General features: G+C 42.8%; 1 protein-coding gene across 1 annotated transcript in view; it reads left to right on the forward strand.

Annotated features, from left to right (window-relative positions):
- FAM114A1 (family with sequence similarity 114 member A1) overlaps nucleotides 1-20,097 on the forward strand; it is a 70,636-nt gene that overhangs the window by 26,013 nt on the left and 24,526 nt on the right. The window contains exons 6-9 of the mRNA XM_045069298.1: nucleotides 7,903-8,016; nucleotides 8,146-8,246; nucleotides 10,143-10,277; nucleotides 16,096-16,248. Of these exons, the coding sequence (XP_044925233.1) occupies nucleotides 7,903-8,016; nucleotides 8,146-8,246; nucleotides 10,143-10,277; nucleotides 16,096-16,248 (503 nt within the window). The remainder of the gene's footprint in view (nucleotides 1-7,902; nucleotides 8,017-8,145; nucleotides 8,247-10,142; nucleotides 10,278-16,095; nucleotides 16,249-20,097) is intronic.

The following is a 20,097-nucleotide window of genomic DNA, read 5'->3' on the forward strand; positions in this document are numbered from 1 at the left end:
CCAAGCCCTTAACCTCTCTCAGACTCAGATTCCTTATTTGGAAAAGTGTGGGTAGGGGAAGTTGAGACCTTCGAAGATTCTTTCCAATTTCCGTAACATGATGATTCCTAGTCTGTGGCTATATATAGAAGGAGAAATATATTTATAACCCGTGTGCTAAATGGGAAAAGACAAAAAAACTGATAGTTTTTGCTACTCTGTATTTTTGTCTTTTTGCCTCGCTACTTTGACCCCAAGGTTAAGGGCAAAGGAGAAAAAGTGACCTCCCCACTGCTTATGTGAAATCAGTGTTCTCAGCCAACAGCTCTTTCTGGAGAGACTGTAACTCTTGCATTAGCCTCACCCACAGCTACACTGTCCTCACCTACCAAGAAAATTTGATCACCTGCCGCCCCTGCCTTTGGGCAAGTTCCTAAAATGAACATTAATATGGTTATTCTTTAAGATCCAGGCAGAAACAAGATTGGGAAAGGGAAGTACAAAAAAAATAATTATTTTGATGATCATTTCAAAGTGATGCTGTGAGAACCAGATGTAGATGTGATTTCCCACCAGCGTCTTAGAGACCTGACTTTTCCGAGGCTCCGTTGCTAAGCTAAATGAGAAGATCAGCCGACAATCAAGATGAAAGTCGACAAAGCTGAAACATTCGCAGATATACCTACATAGAGATTCTATAGCAGCACAGAGCAATTTATTTCTTGATATTACAAAAGCCGTAAAGGTTTAGTGTTTTTTTTTTTAAATTCCAGTTTTGACAGTTTTATATGTCTAACCACCCTATACAGGACTACCTGGGTGGGGGACAGGTGTATCTGATGTGTATATTTACTTTTCAGAATTACCATTGTTCCCCTTTCCCACCCTCTCCCAAGTCACACAGTTTTCCCCTTCTGCACATTTTAATGAAACCCTTCTACCAGCCCTGTCAGAAATAATGACAGCATTTATTCCCGAGACTGGCAAACTTGTCAAAATCCTGCTACAGTGAGAACTCTTAAATGGGTAAATCACCGTCAATATCACATTGATTCGTTTTGAAGGTAGCATCGCTGATGATGGGAAGGTTCTCAAGGATCTTCAGTATAAACGATTTTAGGATTATGGGTCTGTGCATGGAGTTTGTTCACGATCATTTACCATCTGGGAATAAGACCCAGGGGTTCGTGAATCTCTGTTGGATGGCCAGGCATAAACTATCCGTTCAGAGACACTTGTCAGTTTTGAACCCCCAAAGAAGTGAGTATCTGATTAGAGAGTGGACACCAACCCTCATTATGGAAAGGGAAGATTTTTCCCTGGTGTTTGCTATAGTTGAGTGAAGCAACATCATCTGTGTATTTTTCTCAACAACTATTCCTCACAACTTTTTAAAAAAATTTTTTTTAAATTTAAAAAAAAATTATGTATTTATTTGATAGAGATCAAAAATAGGCAGAGAGGCAGGCGGGGGTAGGGGCAGGAAGCAGGTTCCCCGCTGAGTAGAGAGCTCGATGCAGAGCTCCATCCCAGGACCCTGAGATCATGACCTGAGCTGAAGGCAGAGGCTTAACCCATTGAGCCACCCAGGTGCCCTCTCACAACTTTTTATACTATCTTCAATTCCTTGATAGAAGTCTGAGATGCAGCAAATATTTCCAAACTCTTGTATGCCCCCAGAACTCACCCAGAGTGTAAATTGATGCAACTTTCAGAAGAGCAGTTAGCACTGTCTATGAAATTTGGAATGCACATAGCTTCTAGCCCAGGAGTTCTGTTGACCCTTTGCACAAAGTCATTGATATATATAATGATGTTCAATGTCAAATTCACTCAGCAAACACTTACTGTGCCAGACACTATCCTAGGCATTGGAGATGGGGCAGTGAGCCAGTGACACAAAGACCCTTGCCCTAGTAGGGCTTCCGTCCATGTGGAAGGACAGACAATAGACAACACAAATAGTAAATAGGAAAATGATGAAGAGGGCGAGAAGGTGGATCACGATGACTCTTTAAAGTCGTTAATGTGCAAGGTGGCACACACAGCCCTCACCACCACCTGTGCTGAGACCTCCACTATATGTTGCGAAGAGGAAGAGGCCAGGTCCAGAATGCTTATACGTAGGTATGTGCTTTTTAAAATTTTTTTTATGAAAGGAATCACAAGAAATGAATAAGATGGGGGCACCTGGGTGGCTCAGTCATTAAGCGGTCGCCTTCAGCTCAGGTCATGATCCCAGGGTCCTGGGTTTGAGCCCTGCATCAGGCTCCCTGCTCAGCAGGAAGTCTCCTTCTCCCTCTCCCACTGCTTGTGTTCCCTCTCTCACTGTGTCTCTCTCTGTCAAATAAATAAATACAATCTTAAAAATAAAATAAGAAACAAATAAGAGCTGTTATCTTTAGGGGAGATGGGGGGATGGGGAGCAATGAGGAGGAAGACAGAGTCACGAAGAGTCTTTTAAGAGCACAAAGCAGGGACGCCTGGGTGGCTCAGTTGGTTAAGCAGCTGCCTTCCACTCAGGTCATGATCCCAGGGTCCTGGGATCGAGTCCTGCATCGGGCTCCTTGCTCCACGGGGAGCCTGCTTTTCCCTCTGACTCTGCCTTCCACTCTGTCTGCCTGTGCTTGCTCTCGCTTGCTCTCTCTCTCTCTGACAAATAAATAAATAAATAAACTCTTTAAGAGCACAAAGCAGTTTTCCCTTTGAAGTCCCTCTATTATCACAGCTAATGATGTAATGAAATGTGGACACGTGCCTCATTAAATATGTAGTTCACAGTACAACTGTGTAAGAGTTGAATTCATTTGAACTACAGTTGGCCAGTTGACCTAATATCACATTTTTAATATATTTAAGTAACTATTGATTAATTTCTTGTTCCAATTTGCAGTTTTTCCTTTTTGTCTCTTAGATGCAATATTTTTTTTCAAATCTTAGGTATTTCCATAGGGGGCACCTGGGTGGTTCAGTCAGTTGAATGTCCAACTCTTAATCTCAGCTTGGGTCTTGATGTCAGGGTTGTGAGTTCAAGTCCTCCTTGGACTCCACACTGGGTATGGAGCCTACCAGAAAAAAAAATTAATTAAAAAAAATTCCAGAGGCCCTTATAAGTTCACAGACTCTATTGCCTATTATGTTAGTAAGTCAGTGGAAGCAGTCTAAGTAGAAAGAGGCTGCTGGTCCACCTTCTGTTGGCCATGTTCCTAAACTCTTTGAATTTGGTAATATTATCAATGTTTTTATTTAAAAAAAAATCAACCAAAGGGGTACCTGGGTGGCCCAGTCCTTCAAGTGTCGGACTCTTGATTTTGGCTCAGGTCATGATCTCAGGGTCATGGGATTGAGCTGCCTCAGTCTCCATGCTTAGCCTGCACTTTGCGATTCCCTCTCCCTCTGCCTCTGCCCCCCACCTTGTATTCTCGCTGTCTCTGTTTCTCTGTGTCTCTAAATAAATGGATAAAATCTTTTGAAAAAATAAAATTAAATAAATAAAAATAAAAATCAGCCAGCTGTATCAGGAAAGTGTGGGTATACGTTTTTTTAGTTTCTTTTTTGTGTATTTATTTTGAAAAGAAAAAGTGGATAAGAAGGAAATGCTATATTAAAAGTTAAAGTATTTGCAATGACGTAGATGGAACTAGAGTATTATGCTAAGTGAAATAAGTCAATCAGAGGAAGACAATTACATGATCTCACTCATATGTGGAATTTAAGAAACAAAACAGGGCCATAGGGAAAGAGAAGAAAAAATAAAACAAGACAAAATCAGAGAAGGAGGCAAACCCTAGAAGACTCTTAATCATAGGAAACAAACAGTTTTGCTCTAGGGGGGTAGGGGTGGGTGAATGGGATGGATGATGGACTTGGAGAAGGGCACAGGATGTAATGAGCCCTGGGTATTATGTAAGACCGATGAATCACTTACCTCTGCCTCTGAAACCAATAATGTATTATATGTTAATTAATTGAATTTAAATTTAAAAAATAAAATAAATAAAACCAAAATTAAAAAATAAATAAAAATTAACACAGAGAGGGAGTCCTCTGCATGAGCTAGCTGGTGCCCTGCTTACAGAAGCCTTACTGTTGAGAACCAGTAGAAAGTACTCTCAGCACTAGCCAGTCATCCTGGGTGATGTGGAGAACTGCTGTTGCTTCCCTAAGTTACCACTTGACCAGAGAGACCCTTCCACCACCAGCAAATAATGTTTTAATTTGTTTGGATCTTGAGTTTTGATTTTGGTGGAACTCACAAAATAATGGCTTGATAAGACAGTGCTTCTTGAGAACAAAAATTTTAAACTGGGTGTATGAGATAACACCACTGCACAACGTGGGAATGATCCTAAAAACATCACATGCCAACCCAAGACCTGGCTAAAAGGGGCAGGATCAGAGGAAGATTCCATTCCAGAGGTGACCTTCATCTTGCTGTCTGGTCAAGGTAAGGCAAGTCAAGTAATTTTGGCTTGAGCCAGTGTTTTAAAAATAAGAAAGCTCCGGGACGCCTGGGTGGCTCAGTTGGTTAAGCAGCTGCCTTTGGCTCAGGTCATGATCCCAGGGTCCTGGGATCGAGTCCCACATCGGGCTCCTTGCTCGGCAGGGAGCCTGCTTCTCCCTCTGCCTCTGCCTGCCTCTCTGTCTGCCTGTGCTCGAGCACTCTCTCTCCCTCTGTCTCTGACAAATAAATAAAATCTTTAAAAATATATATATTAAAAAAAAATAAGAAAGCTCCTGATCAAGGATCTGATTTCTAAGAAGTTATAGAAATGGGACTGAAATGACATTGAATCAATTGTAAATGGCATATAAAACTTTCTAAATATAACATAGTGACTAAGTATGTAAGTTCTAGAGTTAAGACTTGGTTCAAATCCTGCCTCTGCCCCCTTTTGGCTTTGGAACCTTGGGCAAATGAGTTCCTGTTACCAGATTTCTGTTTTCACAGAAGTAATATCCCTTACCTCATAATGGGAAGACGAAATGAGATAATTTACTAGACTAAAACTATTTAGTCCAGTGCCTGGGATATAGTAAGTGCGCTAATAAATATTGCCAGGACCAAGGGTTTCATGTACTTCTCTTTAGTGACCTTGTAGAACCCTGCGAGATAAATGTTACAATCCTCTCTTCAGAGAAGAAACAACAGAGGTTAAGTAACTCACAAAGATCACATAGATAATAAGTGATGGAGCACAAATTCCTTCACAAGTCCTTCCTCCTGACTCCTAGATTTAGGATGTTTCCCAGTAGGGTATAGGTAAGAAATTAAACACCAGCCAGTCATTTAACATGTGCTTTAAAGTTGTAGAGTTTCACAGCATTGTGAACAGAACAACGTTCTCTTCTTTGCATGATTCGCCTGTCTCTGCTGCAATAAGCCAAGGCGTAGAGGATATTCTACCTTTCAAGCCATGGAATTTGGAGGAGTTTCATTTCTTTGAGGCTACTTAGGGTTCGTGATGATGTATGAAGAATCCTTGAATTATACACTGGAGTGTTATTCGTATTTGGGTTTTTTTCTGTTATCGGTAAAACCTAATCAATACCTCTGAGAATGACTCACAGTCAAAAGGAAACAATGAGGGTGCCTGGGTAGCTCAGTGGGTTAAGCCGCTGCCTTTGGCTCAGGTCATGATCTCAGGGTCCTGGGATCGAGTCCCGCATCGGGCTTTCTGCTCAGCAGGGAGCCTGCTTCCCTCCCTCTCTCTCTCTCTGCCTGCCTCTCTGCCTACTTGTGATTTCTCTCTGTCAAATAAATAAATAAATAAATATCTTAAAAAAAAAAAAAAAGGCAACAATGACTCCTTATTACAACTTCCTTGTTCTGGGCACTAGATGTCACACTAAGTAAAGTTTTAGAAGTTATTCTTCAAAGTAGGGTGTGGCATCATTCAAACCCTGTCTGTGAAGAACCACAGCTCTCCATTTCGAGTAGAACGCAGGAAAGATGTACTTCCGCTAACAAAAGAATTCAGGAGAAAGAACTGGTCATCAGAAAATAAGCTAGGTCAAACGTAAATGTGTGCAATGTTTTGTAAATCAGTTATACCTTAGTAAAGTGTGTGTGTGTGTGTGTGTGTGTGTGTGTGTGAGAGAGAGAGAGAGAGAGACTGGAGTAGCAGCATTGTATCATGTATACTAAACAGACACATCCCATTTATATGAACACAAACGTGGTGTTTCCTTCCAGAAACAAAGTAACTTTTCTAGAGGCAGTTAATGTAGACATACCCCTAATCAATCAGATTCTGAGATGGTCAGAAGCTGGTTTTCCCTAGGTAAAGAATCAGACATGGCCCTCCCACGAAAGGGGCAAAGAAGATGAAGGAGTTAGTGACGGGGCTTCACTGAACCCTGTAGGGCTTTCACAAAGAAGGTGTTCTCCCGGCCTTCTCCAATTCATTTTCTTTAGTTTAGCCCTCAGAAATCTCAAAGAGAATCATGACTGTGATTTGGATGTACATTATTTCCTTTGGAATATATATATATTTTAAGATATGTTAAGGAATATGGACTCAGGGTATAACTTAGTTCAGTGATATTCTATAACTTCAAGGTGCTCTCAAAACTCCAGTAACTTTTCACTGAAATGCTTGGAATTTTACCGGAAGCTAGAGAGAATGAATTTCAGTCTTAGTTTTAGCAGTTATAAAGCATGTGTTTTTGTTTTTTTTTTTAGTAACCCGATCATAAGTTTGAACTGTATCTAATGAACAACACATGAATATAGACATATTTCTGCATGAAATTAATGTGGTAAACATTGTAAATAATGTTTTGTAAGTTTCCCTGTTGTCTAGGTAGCATATAATGACAGGTGATTTCCACTGGATCTAATTAGTCCTCTCTCTGGTAAATATCAGTGCCCCGATGATGTTAAGATCGCTCTGATAAATGAAGTTACAACCAATACTATTATTTGGGTTTGGGATTCATCCATGTCTTTCTCTTATTCAGGAGATGAACAATTGGTCATTTTGACAGTGCTTTCTAAGAGCAGCTGCTTCTCTTTGGTTCCCAAATCCTGCCATGATTTGGGACTTTTCCCCCCACACACTAATATTGTTGGGTTTTAACAACCTGGTGTTGCCTGGGTTCCTAGTGCCATCTTTCCCTTTCTCCCTGCACGCAAAGGGGAAGGCAAGTGCTGGCACAATGGCCAGCCAGGCTGTTTCGCCTTCAAGAAGCCAAAAAGCCACTTAGGACTCTGAGTAGACTATTCATTTTTGTGTTCAGTTCATGAACTTGAGAAAAGCTACAGCTCATCATGGGGGCCTCTCAGGAGAAAAGAAAAATTTTGCTCCAGAATAAAATGTAAACAAGACTATTTCTATGCTAGGCCAAGGGGTATGTGTGTGTGTGTGTGTGTGTGTGTATGTCTGTGGTAGGATGAGGGGGTCAGCCCTGTGTGTGGAATATGTGCCCCGCTGGGCTGTGGAGAATATGGATAGACGGGCCCTGCTTGGATGGGTAAAGCCAGTACCCTTCCCCCTGACTGGCTGCAGTTCGAGCCTGCGTCCTGACCCTTACTGCTTAGGACAACTGTCAGAGCCGTTGGGTGGCCCTCCTGGTTTTCTCACCAATTTGCTTCTAATTTTGACCTGTGAGTCCCAGACCTTGCACTCTCTGCCCCGAAAGAATGACGAACCCTTTGAGGGAGCGTTTCCATTCAACAGATATGAATTGAGTGTCTGTGACGGGCTAGGCCTGCAAGGAGTCCAAAAATGAACGGTGCGTGCCTGTTCTGAGGAGTTTAGAAAAGAGTAAAGAGGATCCGTCCACACTGCTAACTGCCACAGTCTCTTATAACCGGGGTACACACCCACAGCTTAGCACAGCGCTAGAGCGTGCGCTATGGAATTGGCAGACCAGGCGTTTTCTGTGGTGTTCCTGAACCATATTTTTATCTCCTGACAGGTCATGGATTGACAGCAGTCAAGGAAAAGGCAGGGGCCACCCTGCGGATTCATAGTGTCAATTCCAGCTCTCCGGAAGGGGCCCAAGCTGGTGCTGAAAATGGAGTCCCTCAGAGTGAGTGAGGAACTTTTTTCCGGGGCTTCTTGGACTTGGGCCCTCGTGCACTAGGTGCACAGATGGAAGCTTTCTAAGTTCAGATCAGCAGAATGAACTCCAAGAGGGTGTTTTTCTCCTTCCTGGCAGGTGTGGCCACAGATCAGAGCCCTGCAGAAAGCCCACCCACTTCTCCTGCATCCGGGTCTCGGGGCATGCTGTCAGCCATCACCCATGTGGTTCAAAACACAGTGAGTCGTTAGCTCCTTCTCTGTTTCCCCTGCGTCTCCCTTTGATGTCTGTATTTACCAGTGACCTAAATACATCAGAGAAAAGATGGCCTCCCTCGTAACTTTGGATTATGGTTTTGTTATGCTTTCTCCTGCAGAGTAAGCATAACCTTGGCACCAAAATAATAAGGGCAAAAGATACATACTTTATGTTTAAAAGAAAAGAGCTGCTTAGAAGGAATATTTTCAGTCCGATGGAACAGTGAGCGTCCTTTCCGACAGCTTCAAGGACAGCCTCTGGCTGGGGGAGGAGAGGGGGGCCCTTTCTTAGAGCTGAGACAGCTGTTTTTGCTAGATGGTCTGTGTTTCCTAACCTTCAATTTGTAAATGATAAAGCCATTCAAATTAAAAAAAAAATTCTGGTAGGGAATTGGGAACAATATCCCGAGATGTTTCTGACGTGTTTCCGGATAATGAAGATTAACATTCTTGACCTTGAGTTCCTCATCTCCCTGAGTCCATGCAGGGGGATTGTCTTCTGAGTTTTTACTCAGCAGCCTCATTTCCGGTCTGGGTTCACTTCTACCTTCTGAGACTTTCTTTTCCAAAGCCCCAGACTTTCCCACGAGGTCCGCCCTTCATCGAAGTCCCTGTGATGCTTTACCAAAGTAATCCCTCATAGGATGTCAAAAGAAAAGAGACTCCAGGAGGCAAAAATATACATTGCCTATATCCCCTAGTTCTTCCACAATATGCGTGTGTGAAAATCTGTTTTATAGTGTGACGATTGCTTGGCTCCTAGAGCTAAAAACAAAGTCTAAACGCCCAAGATGGAAATGAGGACTAAAGGGTACTCAGCGAAGTCTAATATTGCTAACGAAGTGGTAATTAAGAAGATTAGGAAATGCATATAGGCAAAAGATAAGAATAAAATATAATGCGTATAAATTCATGTAAATTCATAAACACATACACGCATACTGTAATTGCAGTCGTGGAGTGGGGATGTTTGTACAGAAGTTGCAAAGAAATGTAAGCAGTCCTGTTTATGTGGACACTTCATGGTAGTGAAGCTTGGCTGTTTTAATCTTTGTTTTTTAAGGAAAACAATGGCTGACGAGAGAATTTGCAAAAGGCTAACCTGTAGGATAGAATAATTTCTAAAGCCAGTAGTCTATGGAAATCAACCTGTCTTATTTCATGAATATACTAATTATAGATGGTTATTAGTAGTTTCTGAAATTATCCAAGGGCCATCTGACACAGCCTGAGGGTCCTACACTCCAAGGCCCTAGATGAAAGAATTCACTAAATTGATGAGAATATTTGACATTTTAATAGACTGCTCCACATAATTCTGTTACTTGGGTTAGCATTCTTTCAAACAAAACCAGTACTGCAATCACCTATTAATTTTATGTCTTAGATACATATCTATCCATACACACAGAGCCCACAAAATTCATCTCAGGTATGCCCTGGTTTTTCCTAAGCACGCTTTTTATTTTATTTTTTTTTAAGATTTTAATTTATTTGACAGAGAGAGAGACACAATGAGAGAGGGAATACAAGCAGGGGGAGTGGGAGAGAAGCAGGCTTCCCACCTAGCAGGGAGCCCGATGCAGAGCTCCATCCCAGGACCCTGGGATCATGACCTGAGCGGAAGACAGAGGCTTAATGACTGAGCCACCCAGGCACCCGTAAACACCCTTTTAAATAATATTGTCTGTCCTACAAATGACATACGCCCTTCTAAGAAAAAGAAAATAGAATGAAGTGGATATTAAACCCCTAATGGGAAAAAATTGTGACTTTATATTGATTTTAGTATTTGAATATGGTGCCACCTAGGAGTTACTGACCACTGTGGAAAAGCAAAAGGCAAAAAGAAATCTCATGCCATTATCTCATCGGCAGGGTAAAAGTGTCTTAACGGGCGGTCTTGATGCTTTGGAATTCATCGGTAAGAAAACCATGACTGTCCTCGCGGAGAGTGACCCAGGCTTTAAGCGGACCAAGACGCTCATGGAGAGAACCGTTTCCTTATCGCAGGTGGGATTATATACATTTGCCGTGTCTTCTTTCAGTCTGTAAAGTAAATACATTTTTATGTGTCTTTTTTAATGAGTGTTTTCAAGCACGGGACTTAAATTCAAATGATGTTAACATAGTGGAGGCTGAAAATTGAGTTTCTAAGACACCTCTTTCCCCGGCCGCTTGGTTTCTCCTGGGAGACAACACTGTTAGCAGCTTCATATGGATTCTGTCAGAATTATCATATAGCCATGCATATGGGCGAACATATGTTCGTGAGCTAGAGATATAGATATGCAGATATGTAGACACATACATACTTTTTCAGATAAATGACAGCCTCCTAACCACATTCTTTTGTACCTTGCTTTACTCACTTAATAATTTCTTGAAGAAATTTCTTTTTTTTTTTTAAAGATTTTATTTACTTATTTGACAGAGATCCCAAGTAGGCAGAGAGGCAGGCAGAGAGAGGAGAAAGCAGGCTCCCCACTGAGCAGAGAGCCCAATGCGGGGCTCGATCCCAGGACCCCGAGATCTCGACCCGAGCTGAAGACAGAGGCTTTAATCCACTGAGCCACCCAGGCACCCCTTGAAGAAATTTCTTGAAGAAATGGTTACATTTAGCCCACCCAGGCTGCTGTAACAGAGTGCTAGAGACTGGGGTCTTACAGCAACGAACACTGATTTCTCATAGTGCTGGAGGCTGTGAAGCCCAAAGTCAAGGTGCTGGCAGATTCGGTGTCTGGTAGCAGTTTGTTCCCGGCTCATAGACAGCTGTCTTCTTGCTGTATCCTCATGTAGTGGAAGAGGGAAGGGGTTCTGTGGGCTCTCTCTTGTATGGTCACTAATCCCACTCATGAGAGCTTCATCCTCGACCCAATGCCCTCCCAAAGCCCCACCTTCAAATACCATCACAGCAGGGACTAGTCTCAACTTATGAATTTAGGGGGGACACAAGCATTCACATTGTAGCATTATTGTATGTACTCCAGATTTCCCACGTTTTACCCCTATGACCTTGAACCGGTTACTTAACCCCTTTGTGCCCTGGTTTACTCACTTGTACTGGGTAGAACATCAGTACCTGCCGATGGCTTTGATGTAAGGTTTCAATGAATTAGCATAGTACCCAGGTCAGGAATGCCTGTTACTATTGCTGTCATTATTATGTGTCCATATAATAGGTAGAAATGATATTTCATTGGCATTTTAATTTATAGTCCTCTTAGTATATGCAAGGATGGGCTTCTCTTCTCACACTTCTAGATTTAATGTTTCCTGATACACCCCCCTGCTGCCCCCCGTCTTGAGAAATGTGAAAAATTGACTCCTTGGGCCACCTGGCTGGCTCCATTGGTGAAGCATGTGACTCTTGATCTCAGGGTTGTGACTTCAAGCCCCACATCGAGCGTAGAGCTTACTTAAAAAAATTTTTTTTTTTTAATCTGTGTTTTGCTTACTTAGAGTAGTTAGGTAAATTAAAAATACCCTTTACCTTATTTTCCAAATATAAAACAATAATGCTGAACTTGCTCTTTTGGTTGGCACGTGCCCAGTTCTTGCTCTGGGGGGCCAGCAAGCCGCTTGTCCCTGTCCTCCCCAGCAGTCAGATAGATACACCAGGTCTATCTTTGCCTTCCCAAAATCAGGAGCAGCTGATACAGCCCTGGGTTTTGTAAATTTCACAGGCAGGACAAACATAGCTTCTCAGCAGCTCAGGACTAGAACGCCACCGAGGACCTATCACTGACATCGTGTTAGTGGTAGTTCCCGAAAAGCTTTTGTTTTAAGCTATTTCCTCTCATCTCTTTCAGAGTAACCCTCATATAATCACTCTGATATTATAGCTCAGGTCGGGACTTGGCAGGATCCCCTAAACCACCACCCTACTGATCTTTAAAAAGAAAATAGAGGGGCACCTGTGTGGTTCAGTCAGTGAAGCATCTTCCGTCAGCTCAGGTCATGATCCCAGGGTCCTGAGATCGAGTCCTGTGTCCAGCTCCCTGCTCAGTGGGAAGCCTGCTTCTCCCTCTGCCTCTGCTGCTCCCCCCTGCTTTGTGCTGTCTGTCTCTGTCAAAGAAATAAATAAAATACATTTTTAAAAAATATTTTTATTTATTTATTTGAGAGACAGAGAGAGCATGAGAGGCGAGAAGGTCAGAGGGAGAAGCAGACTCCCCATGGAGCTGGGAGCCTGATGCGGGACTCAATCCCGGGACTCCGGGACCATGACCTGAGCCAAAGGCGGTTGCTTAACCAACTGAGCCACCCAGGTGCCCCTATAAATAAAATACATTTTTAAAAAAAGTTTAAGAAGAAAAAGAAACTAGATTTACATTAATCAGGTAATTAATACTAGATGTTGCAAAACAGAAGCAACACAAAAAAAACAACCCCCAAGGATCAGTGTGGCTAAGAACAGAAGAAAGTCTATCTTTTGCTCCTACGGTGTGAGCGTTTCTGTCCAGGGACTCTCTAGGTAGTTCTTTTCTGAGCCCCTATCCCATGACTCCACCATCCTAAAATGCTTCACCTCTAGCCTCCTGCAGAGGGGAAGGTGAAATGGAGAGGGCTAGGTGAGAGAACTTAGGACTTTACCCTCATTCCTTTGGCCGAAACTTGACACATAGTCTACCTAATTCAGTTCAGTGGGCTCAGAAATATAGTTTAGCCACATGTCTGGGAGGAAAAGGATATTTGATGAGCAGGTAGGAATATTTTTGCTACAAGATTTCATATGTCTATAAAATCTCTATATACATGTGTATACAACTATGTATTATATATTACATATATGTGCATACAAGCATATATATATATATAAGAATATATGTAGATATATAAATTTGATTCTAGGTAAGAAACTGATAATGTGGGGAAAAGTGTGACCAAATGCACCTCTAATTCACACAGATCACTGCAACAGTACCTACTCCAACCTACTGCCACACAGTAATTTTTCATTCATCCATTCATTCCTTTGTTCATTTCAGAGATGCATTTTGAATGTCCACTATGTGCCAGGCACTGTTCCAAGCACTTGAGCTATACCAGTAGCCAAAATGGATAAAAATCCCTGTCCTTAAGGAGTTTTTGTTCCAATGAGGAGGGACAGACAAACCATCGACATCATCTAGTATTTTAAAAGATGATTGAGTGCTGTGGAAAAAAAAAAAAAAAGCAGGAAGAATGTAGAAATGTGGAAGTGAGAGGCAGGTTAGGTATTAAATTGGATTGTTAGGGGGACGGCCTCATGGAGATGATGACATTTGAGCAAATATTGAAGTAGATGAGGGTCTTGACCATGCTGAAATCTGAGTGAAGCACATTGCATGCAGCAAGAGCAGCTTGTGCAAAGGCCCTGGGGCAGGAGTGTTTAGCATGGATGAGGAAGAAGGATGCTACATGGTGGGAAGGAAGTGAGCCAGAAGGAGAACTGTTACAGATGAGGATAGAATACTAATGGGGAACAGGTCATGGCAGATCCTGGAGGGCATTTGCAGGGACCTCGGGTTGAACCGTTAGTGAAATGGTGAAACCATTACAGCATTACTGAAAGAGGAGTGACAAGATCTGCCTGTAACAGGAGCACTTTAGTTACTGTGTTGAAAACAGACTGGGTATGGGGAGGGCTGAGAGTAGGGAGACCAGGTAGAGTGGTTACCAGTGCAGGCTCTCCCAGGAACAGGGGCCAAGATGGCATTAAAATGTGGGGATTTTATTAGGGGGAAATGCTGAGCAAGAAAGTGGAGGTGGGGGGCGAGAAGGCTGACAGGGCTATCAGACCAAGATGCAAGGCTGACCCCAGGGATGGGGAATGGGAGAGAAGATGGGGCAGAAGCCTCCTGGGCTACTGTATCCTCTGAGGAAAGCTGGGCAGAGCCCTTGGGCAGTCCTTCAGCTGATGTCCCCGGACAGGTCTCCTCATTGTCCCTGCTGCACTGGTGATGATCACGGGAGGCATGGACTGCAAAGTACAGCATCCAGGGTGGGGCCCTCGGTCACTGGTTCTGCAGCTCTCACTGCCTCCTCAGGGGGCAATGCTGTTACCTAAGCAGGGGGACGTGGTGGCTCAATGTGGAGCCCTGGAAGGGGAGGGTGAATGCTGATTCCAGGGATGTTCTGAAGGTCGACCCGGACTTCCCAATGGAGGAAACTTGGGGTGTGAGATAAGGAAGCAGCAAGAGCGACCCCACGGTTTGTTGGCATGAACAGCTCAAAGGATGAAGCTGCCATCCATTGACATAGGGAAGTCTGTTGGATTTTTCCTAATCCACACTCAGTAACTACAGAAGCCCACAATGTTCCTGACTTCTCCCATGTTCTGTCCCAGCGACACAGGGTGGTTTCCGGACCCACAGATGCAAGTCTCCAGAGCTGCCCTTCCGTCCGGAAGACTCCCTTGCCACAACCATTCACTGCTGTTTCACAGCATCTCCTTTTCCTTTCCACACGGAAAATAAACCAACCTCCTGTGGAAACCCAGCTCTTCTTCACGCAACTTTAATTTCACTCCATCTTTTGAGGGAACCCAAATCATTTCAGAGCGACCTGCCCCCTTCGTTTTCGTCCCTTCCCCTGTGTTCCGAAGCACCGATTTAGAGACGGAAGTTGCTCTGGGGAAAGGAAGCAATTTCGGTGTCACTTTGTTGTTGTGTTTTACCACCGCCAAGCCAGGAAGATCAGTGGGACTAGTGGGGTTTTATTATAAGTGTTAAAAATCCCCAGTGATCATCTGATGTTGTTTTGAAAATCTTAAAATTCAGAGCTTGTGCATATGTAGTCTTAAAGACAGAGAGGAGAATTCTGTCGGAAGCCCAGTGAATTTTTGGCTAACGGCCTCAAAAAACCTGAAAGGAGAAGGAGCTTGACAGTTTTATTGACACGCAGTAAAAACGACAATCTGTTCTTGCGTGATCTTCCCCTTGTGAATTTGTGGCTGCCACTGTGTTTACGGTGCTCTCCGTAGATGCTAAAGAACCCTATAAATATAATGCCCAGTAAACTTAATGAGGACTCAAATAAAAGATGCTTCGAATCATAGAAAGCAAGTGCAGGAAATTGGGAGTGACTGAGGGACTCATGTTCATCTTATTCTCTTTACATAATCAACAAAAAAATAACTGGAGAAAAATGATGAACGTGGAGAGGAACTCCACTCTCCGTCGGACTTCTCAAGAACTGATAAGCTAATATTCTTTTTTATATTCAGGAAATATATTATCTGATGAGAAATACATTATGAGTTTATATTTTATTAATTTTTGTCATCAAAGATGGTTAATAATCACACACATCGAGTTTTTAAAATAATGTCACACCAATCAAAACAGGCAAGCTTGTGGCTGCTTTGAGTTCTGCCTGGTACGGAAGTTGCAATGAACCTTATCACAACAGATTAGACTTTTCTGGTGTACATCAATTTTCCCACTGTAGAAAATTTGGATATTCCAGAAAATAAGAAAATTAATCACACACATGGAAAACACTTCAGCAAAAACTGCTGTTCATTTAGCTTCTGTTTTGCTTCTTTCCAATCCTGGACACAAGCATAGAATTTTTGCTTTGTTTGGGTGTGTACATAATGAACATGTAAGATTCGAAGTGGAATAGTCTGGAAATATTCCACTTTCCAAGAATATTCTAGAATATTCTGGAACATCCCACCTTCCAGAATGAGAAAACTGTCAGTGGAATCAATGAAAGAATCATTTTATTAGAAATTCCCAAGTGACACAAAGACAGAGCCAGCCCTCATCTCCCCCTACATAATACACAGGAAATGAGGCTTTTGAGTCCACATCCAGGGCACAAACCTTGTGTGTTTCTGCAGATGTTAAGGGAAGCCAAGGAGAAAGAGAAGGAGAGACTGGCCCAGCAGTTGACAGCCGAGAGGACTGCCCACTATGGGATGCTGTTTGATGAGTATCAAGGTTTGTCACACCTGGAAGCTCTGGAAATTCTCTCCAACGAAAGTGAAAGCAAGGTATGTGTGCCTGGTCGCTTAAAATACCACAGTCACTAATGTGTTTTCTCACACACGGAAGAAACTGGGAAATCAAAAATATCTCATTTTTAGGGCCTCGTTAGTATTGTGCTGAGGTCACAAATGTCCTACAGCCTGTTGAGCAGCTCCCCCCACCCCCTGTCATGCTCCATCTTGTTTCCCGTCTGTTTTGTGCTAAGCTGTTACCCCACCCCAACCCCAAGAGGACCAGCAAATTAGGAATCCTCCCTGCCCCCAGCTCATGGTACAGAAGGCTGCTCAGAAACTTGGCTGTCAGGCTCCTGGCCCCATGCTTCCCTTTGGTGACATGGTCCTTGGACCAGGGATGCCCTATCAGGCCGGGTCGCCATTCCCACCCTGGGAAAGCAAAGCAGCGAGGTTTCTTCCAGAGATTTCATATGGTTTTAGGGGCTCTGTAGTGGTTTATTCACTCATTTGTTAAAATATTGGGGCCACCAAGGGCAGGATCGTCTTCCTGGGAGTGAAAGCTCTCTTTGAGAATGTTCCTGAACGGAGACCTGGGATATACCTAACAGCCCTCCGCATTTACATTCCCCCACTGGGATCTCAAGAATCGAGACAGAAATAGCAGACCTTAGCAGGGTTTGGAGATTTATTTTTTTTATTTTTTTATTTTTTTAAGGATCTATATGTGCGGGAGGGTTATTTAGCAAATACTCATATGGCCCTTATATAGTCACTCTTCTAAGCAGTTTAAAACTATTAATTCATTGGATGGTACCTACAGCTCTTTTATGTGAAGGTCAGGCTGGGAGTCTTTCTGGTGGAGCCCACAGGGCAGCACCCTGGGAACTCGTGGAAGAGGCTCTGGGTCATCTCAGTGGCATTGGCTGGAGAGAAGCAGGGTTGGAAGTGAGCTTTAGAATGAAGTGATTCTTGACTCTCTCTCGCCCACGTCCTCTAAGTTAGGACTCGGAGGGGCTGAGACATTCCTGATGCCCACCTAGATGGGAAAAAATGGCCTCTGCCAAAAACCAAACAGGTTGGAAATCCCCCTCCTCCAGATGATCGAGTTACACGGTACTCTCTGGGCTTATTTTCTCTTGTTTTTATCCATGAGCCATCAGTGAGAGCCTTCCGATGAAACTGTGAGAGGTTGATTTTTTAAAAAAGCAAAATCATGCCTCATATACAGATACAAAATGAACATGAATTAAAGAATCTGGTTAGCTCCCTTATTGCATGAAGGAACCAAGCAGATACTATAATGGGTTCAAGGAGGAAAGCCCACGCACATATCTATATGGAGAAATGAATGAGATGAATGTGTAAATGGGGCATAAACCTGGTTTTTCCCCAGGAGGGGAGGTTGGCCCTCCCCTAGACAGAATCTATTCACCTGTCTAGAGACCAGAATTATTTCACACTGCTATCAGTGAACTACAATCTAAACAATTGTGAAATTGCTCCCATAGACTCAGATAATCTGATAATATGTGCTCTAGAAAATGCAGTTTTCCAAATTGTTCCTATAAAAGCTGGGTTTTGAGTCAACCATTATGTGATCAAATACCACTCCGTAGCTGTATGATTTTGGACGCATCTCACTTCAGTCTCCTTATCTGTGTAAGGGAAATAATAATGAAACCTACCTCGTAGGAGTATTAAGAGAATTAAATGAGATAGTCCGTGGAAGCAAGTTCAGCTCATTTTAATATATAATAAGTACTCAATAAATGTTCACTGCCTTTTTATACATTCTTGCATAGGCATCTGTATCGATGATATTTTATTTTACATGTATCCTTATGTTATCTGTACGTGTGTGTATTATTATTAAAAACATGACAGCGATGCTTGATCCCTTGAGGTTATCATGGTGTAGGGACATCCCACTCTGGCAGTTTCATTGCAGGTCTCAGCTGTGAAAGAGTCCCAGGTCCCCAGAAAAAAGCCCCAAAGGGCTGATGTTGCTAAGAAGGGGATTTGGTCCCTAGAGGGACACATTTCCCTCTGTTTGCACACTGCTCCAACGAGCTCTGCTTTCTTTCCCTCAGCCTAGAGATTTTTATAGTAGTATTCATGGTAAGGAATGCAGAATGCTTTCTTGGATTAGTAACAATAGTTACTGTGTGCTGTAATAAACAAATCCTAAAAACATACGGGTCAAAATCAGTCAGAGCTGTCCTTCTTCCTGTGATAGTCCCAGATGGGCGTGGCTGGTCATCAGGCAGCTTTCCTGTTCAGGGATTCGGGGGCCAGATTCTGTCTATCTTATGGCTCCCCTAGACCCATCTTAATTTTCACAGTCCTCTAGCAAGAATACAAATGGAGACCCCTACTGGGATTGTCAGATTTAGCAAAAACAAAAACAAATAAACAAACAAGAAACTATAGGATGACAAGTGAAACTTCAACTTTTGATAAACAAAGGAGGATACTTTTTTAGTGTAAATATGTCCTCTGCAATATTTGAGACATACCCTCATACCAAGAAAATATTGTTTATCTAGAATTCACATTTAACTAGACCTCCTATACGCACCAAATACTTAGAAGTGAAAGGACTTTTGGGGTGCCTGTGTGGCCCAGTCGGTTACGTGTCTATCTTCAGCTCAGGTCATGATCCCGGGGTTCTCCCTCTGTCTGCTCCCCCTGCTTGTGCTCACGTGCTCTCTCCTGTCAAATAAATAAAATCTCAAAAAAAAAAAAAGAAATTAAAGTACTTTTGAAACAAACTATTGAAGAAAATATATTGTCATCCTACTTTTATAATGACTTTGAAAACCAGGTTCCCATTCAGAATGCTCAAGTCCCTCACATTTCCCCGCCACCCTCCTGCCTGCTGTCGTCCCTTTATTTCCAGCTGTCTCTCCCTTCAAGGAGCTTTCTGTGCACATGAGAGGATGACCTGGTTCAAGCTGTACCTGCAGCCCTTCAAACAGCTAACGGTTAGATGGTCCCACCACAAGCAGCACAGCCTGAGAGATCCATACAGGCTGTGGAAGGGAAATGTTAGTAACTTTAGTACCTAGAGAGTGGTCTGGAAGGAGGAACATGGGCTCTCCGTGGGCATATCCCTTTGGCCTTGTGGACTCCTGTGGGTCTGAGTCTAAAGTATTGGCTGTCATCATCCTCTAGGGCCTCCTTGTCGTCTTTATCCTTCCAGCATAACGACAGAGAATATAGAGGGTACACTCCCATTTTAAAAAATTATTTATTTATTTTTAGAGCAAAGGGAGACTATGAGCAGGAGGGGCAGAGGGAGAGGCAGAGAGACCCTCAAGCAGGCTCCCCACCCACAGAGGCCCTTGGGGGGCTCGATCGCACAACCCTGAGATCATGACCTAGATGGAAACCAAGAAACAGATGCTCAACCAACGTACCACCCAGGTGCCCCCACTCCTATTTTGTAAGACCATTGACCCGGAAATGATACACATCACCTCTGTTGACATTTCATTGGTTAAAACTTTGACACATTGCATGGAAATATCGGGAATTACTATCATTCCTATTCTGTTAGATTGATTCTAGGATAGCAACAGGTATGGCAGTGTAGTGTACTATAAATCTTAAGAAAAAACCTGGTAATTTTTATTGCTGTTATACTTAATAGCTAACAACAACAACAACAACAACAAAAAAAAAACAGTAAACAAGAATATTCAAAATGGCACCCCATACTCCCTTTCAGGGAAAAGATTGATAAGGCAGATTGTCTATCCTTGTGTTCCCAACAACACTTAGCACATTGCCAAGCATAACAGTCAGCATTCTATGAATATATATTGAGGAGTGCGTGATTATTACTGGATTGAAGTAAAGATTTATTGCTTGTCCCCCTGGCGTAATGGAATGAACCAG

Source organism: Mustela putorius, unplaced genomic scaffold (genome assembly GCF_011764305.1).
Source record: "Mustela putorius furo isolate JIRA1106 unplaced genomic scaffold, ASM1176430v1.1 tig00000083_pilon_pilon_pilon, whole genome shotgun sequence".
NCBI lineage: Eukaryota > Metazoa > Chordata > Mammalia > Carnivora > Mustelidae > Mustela > Mustela putorius.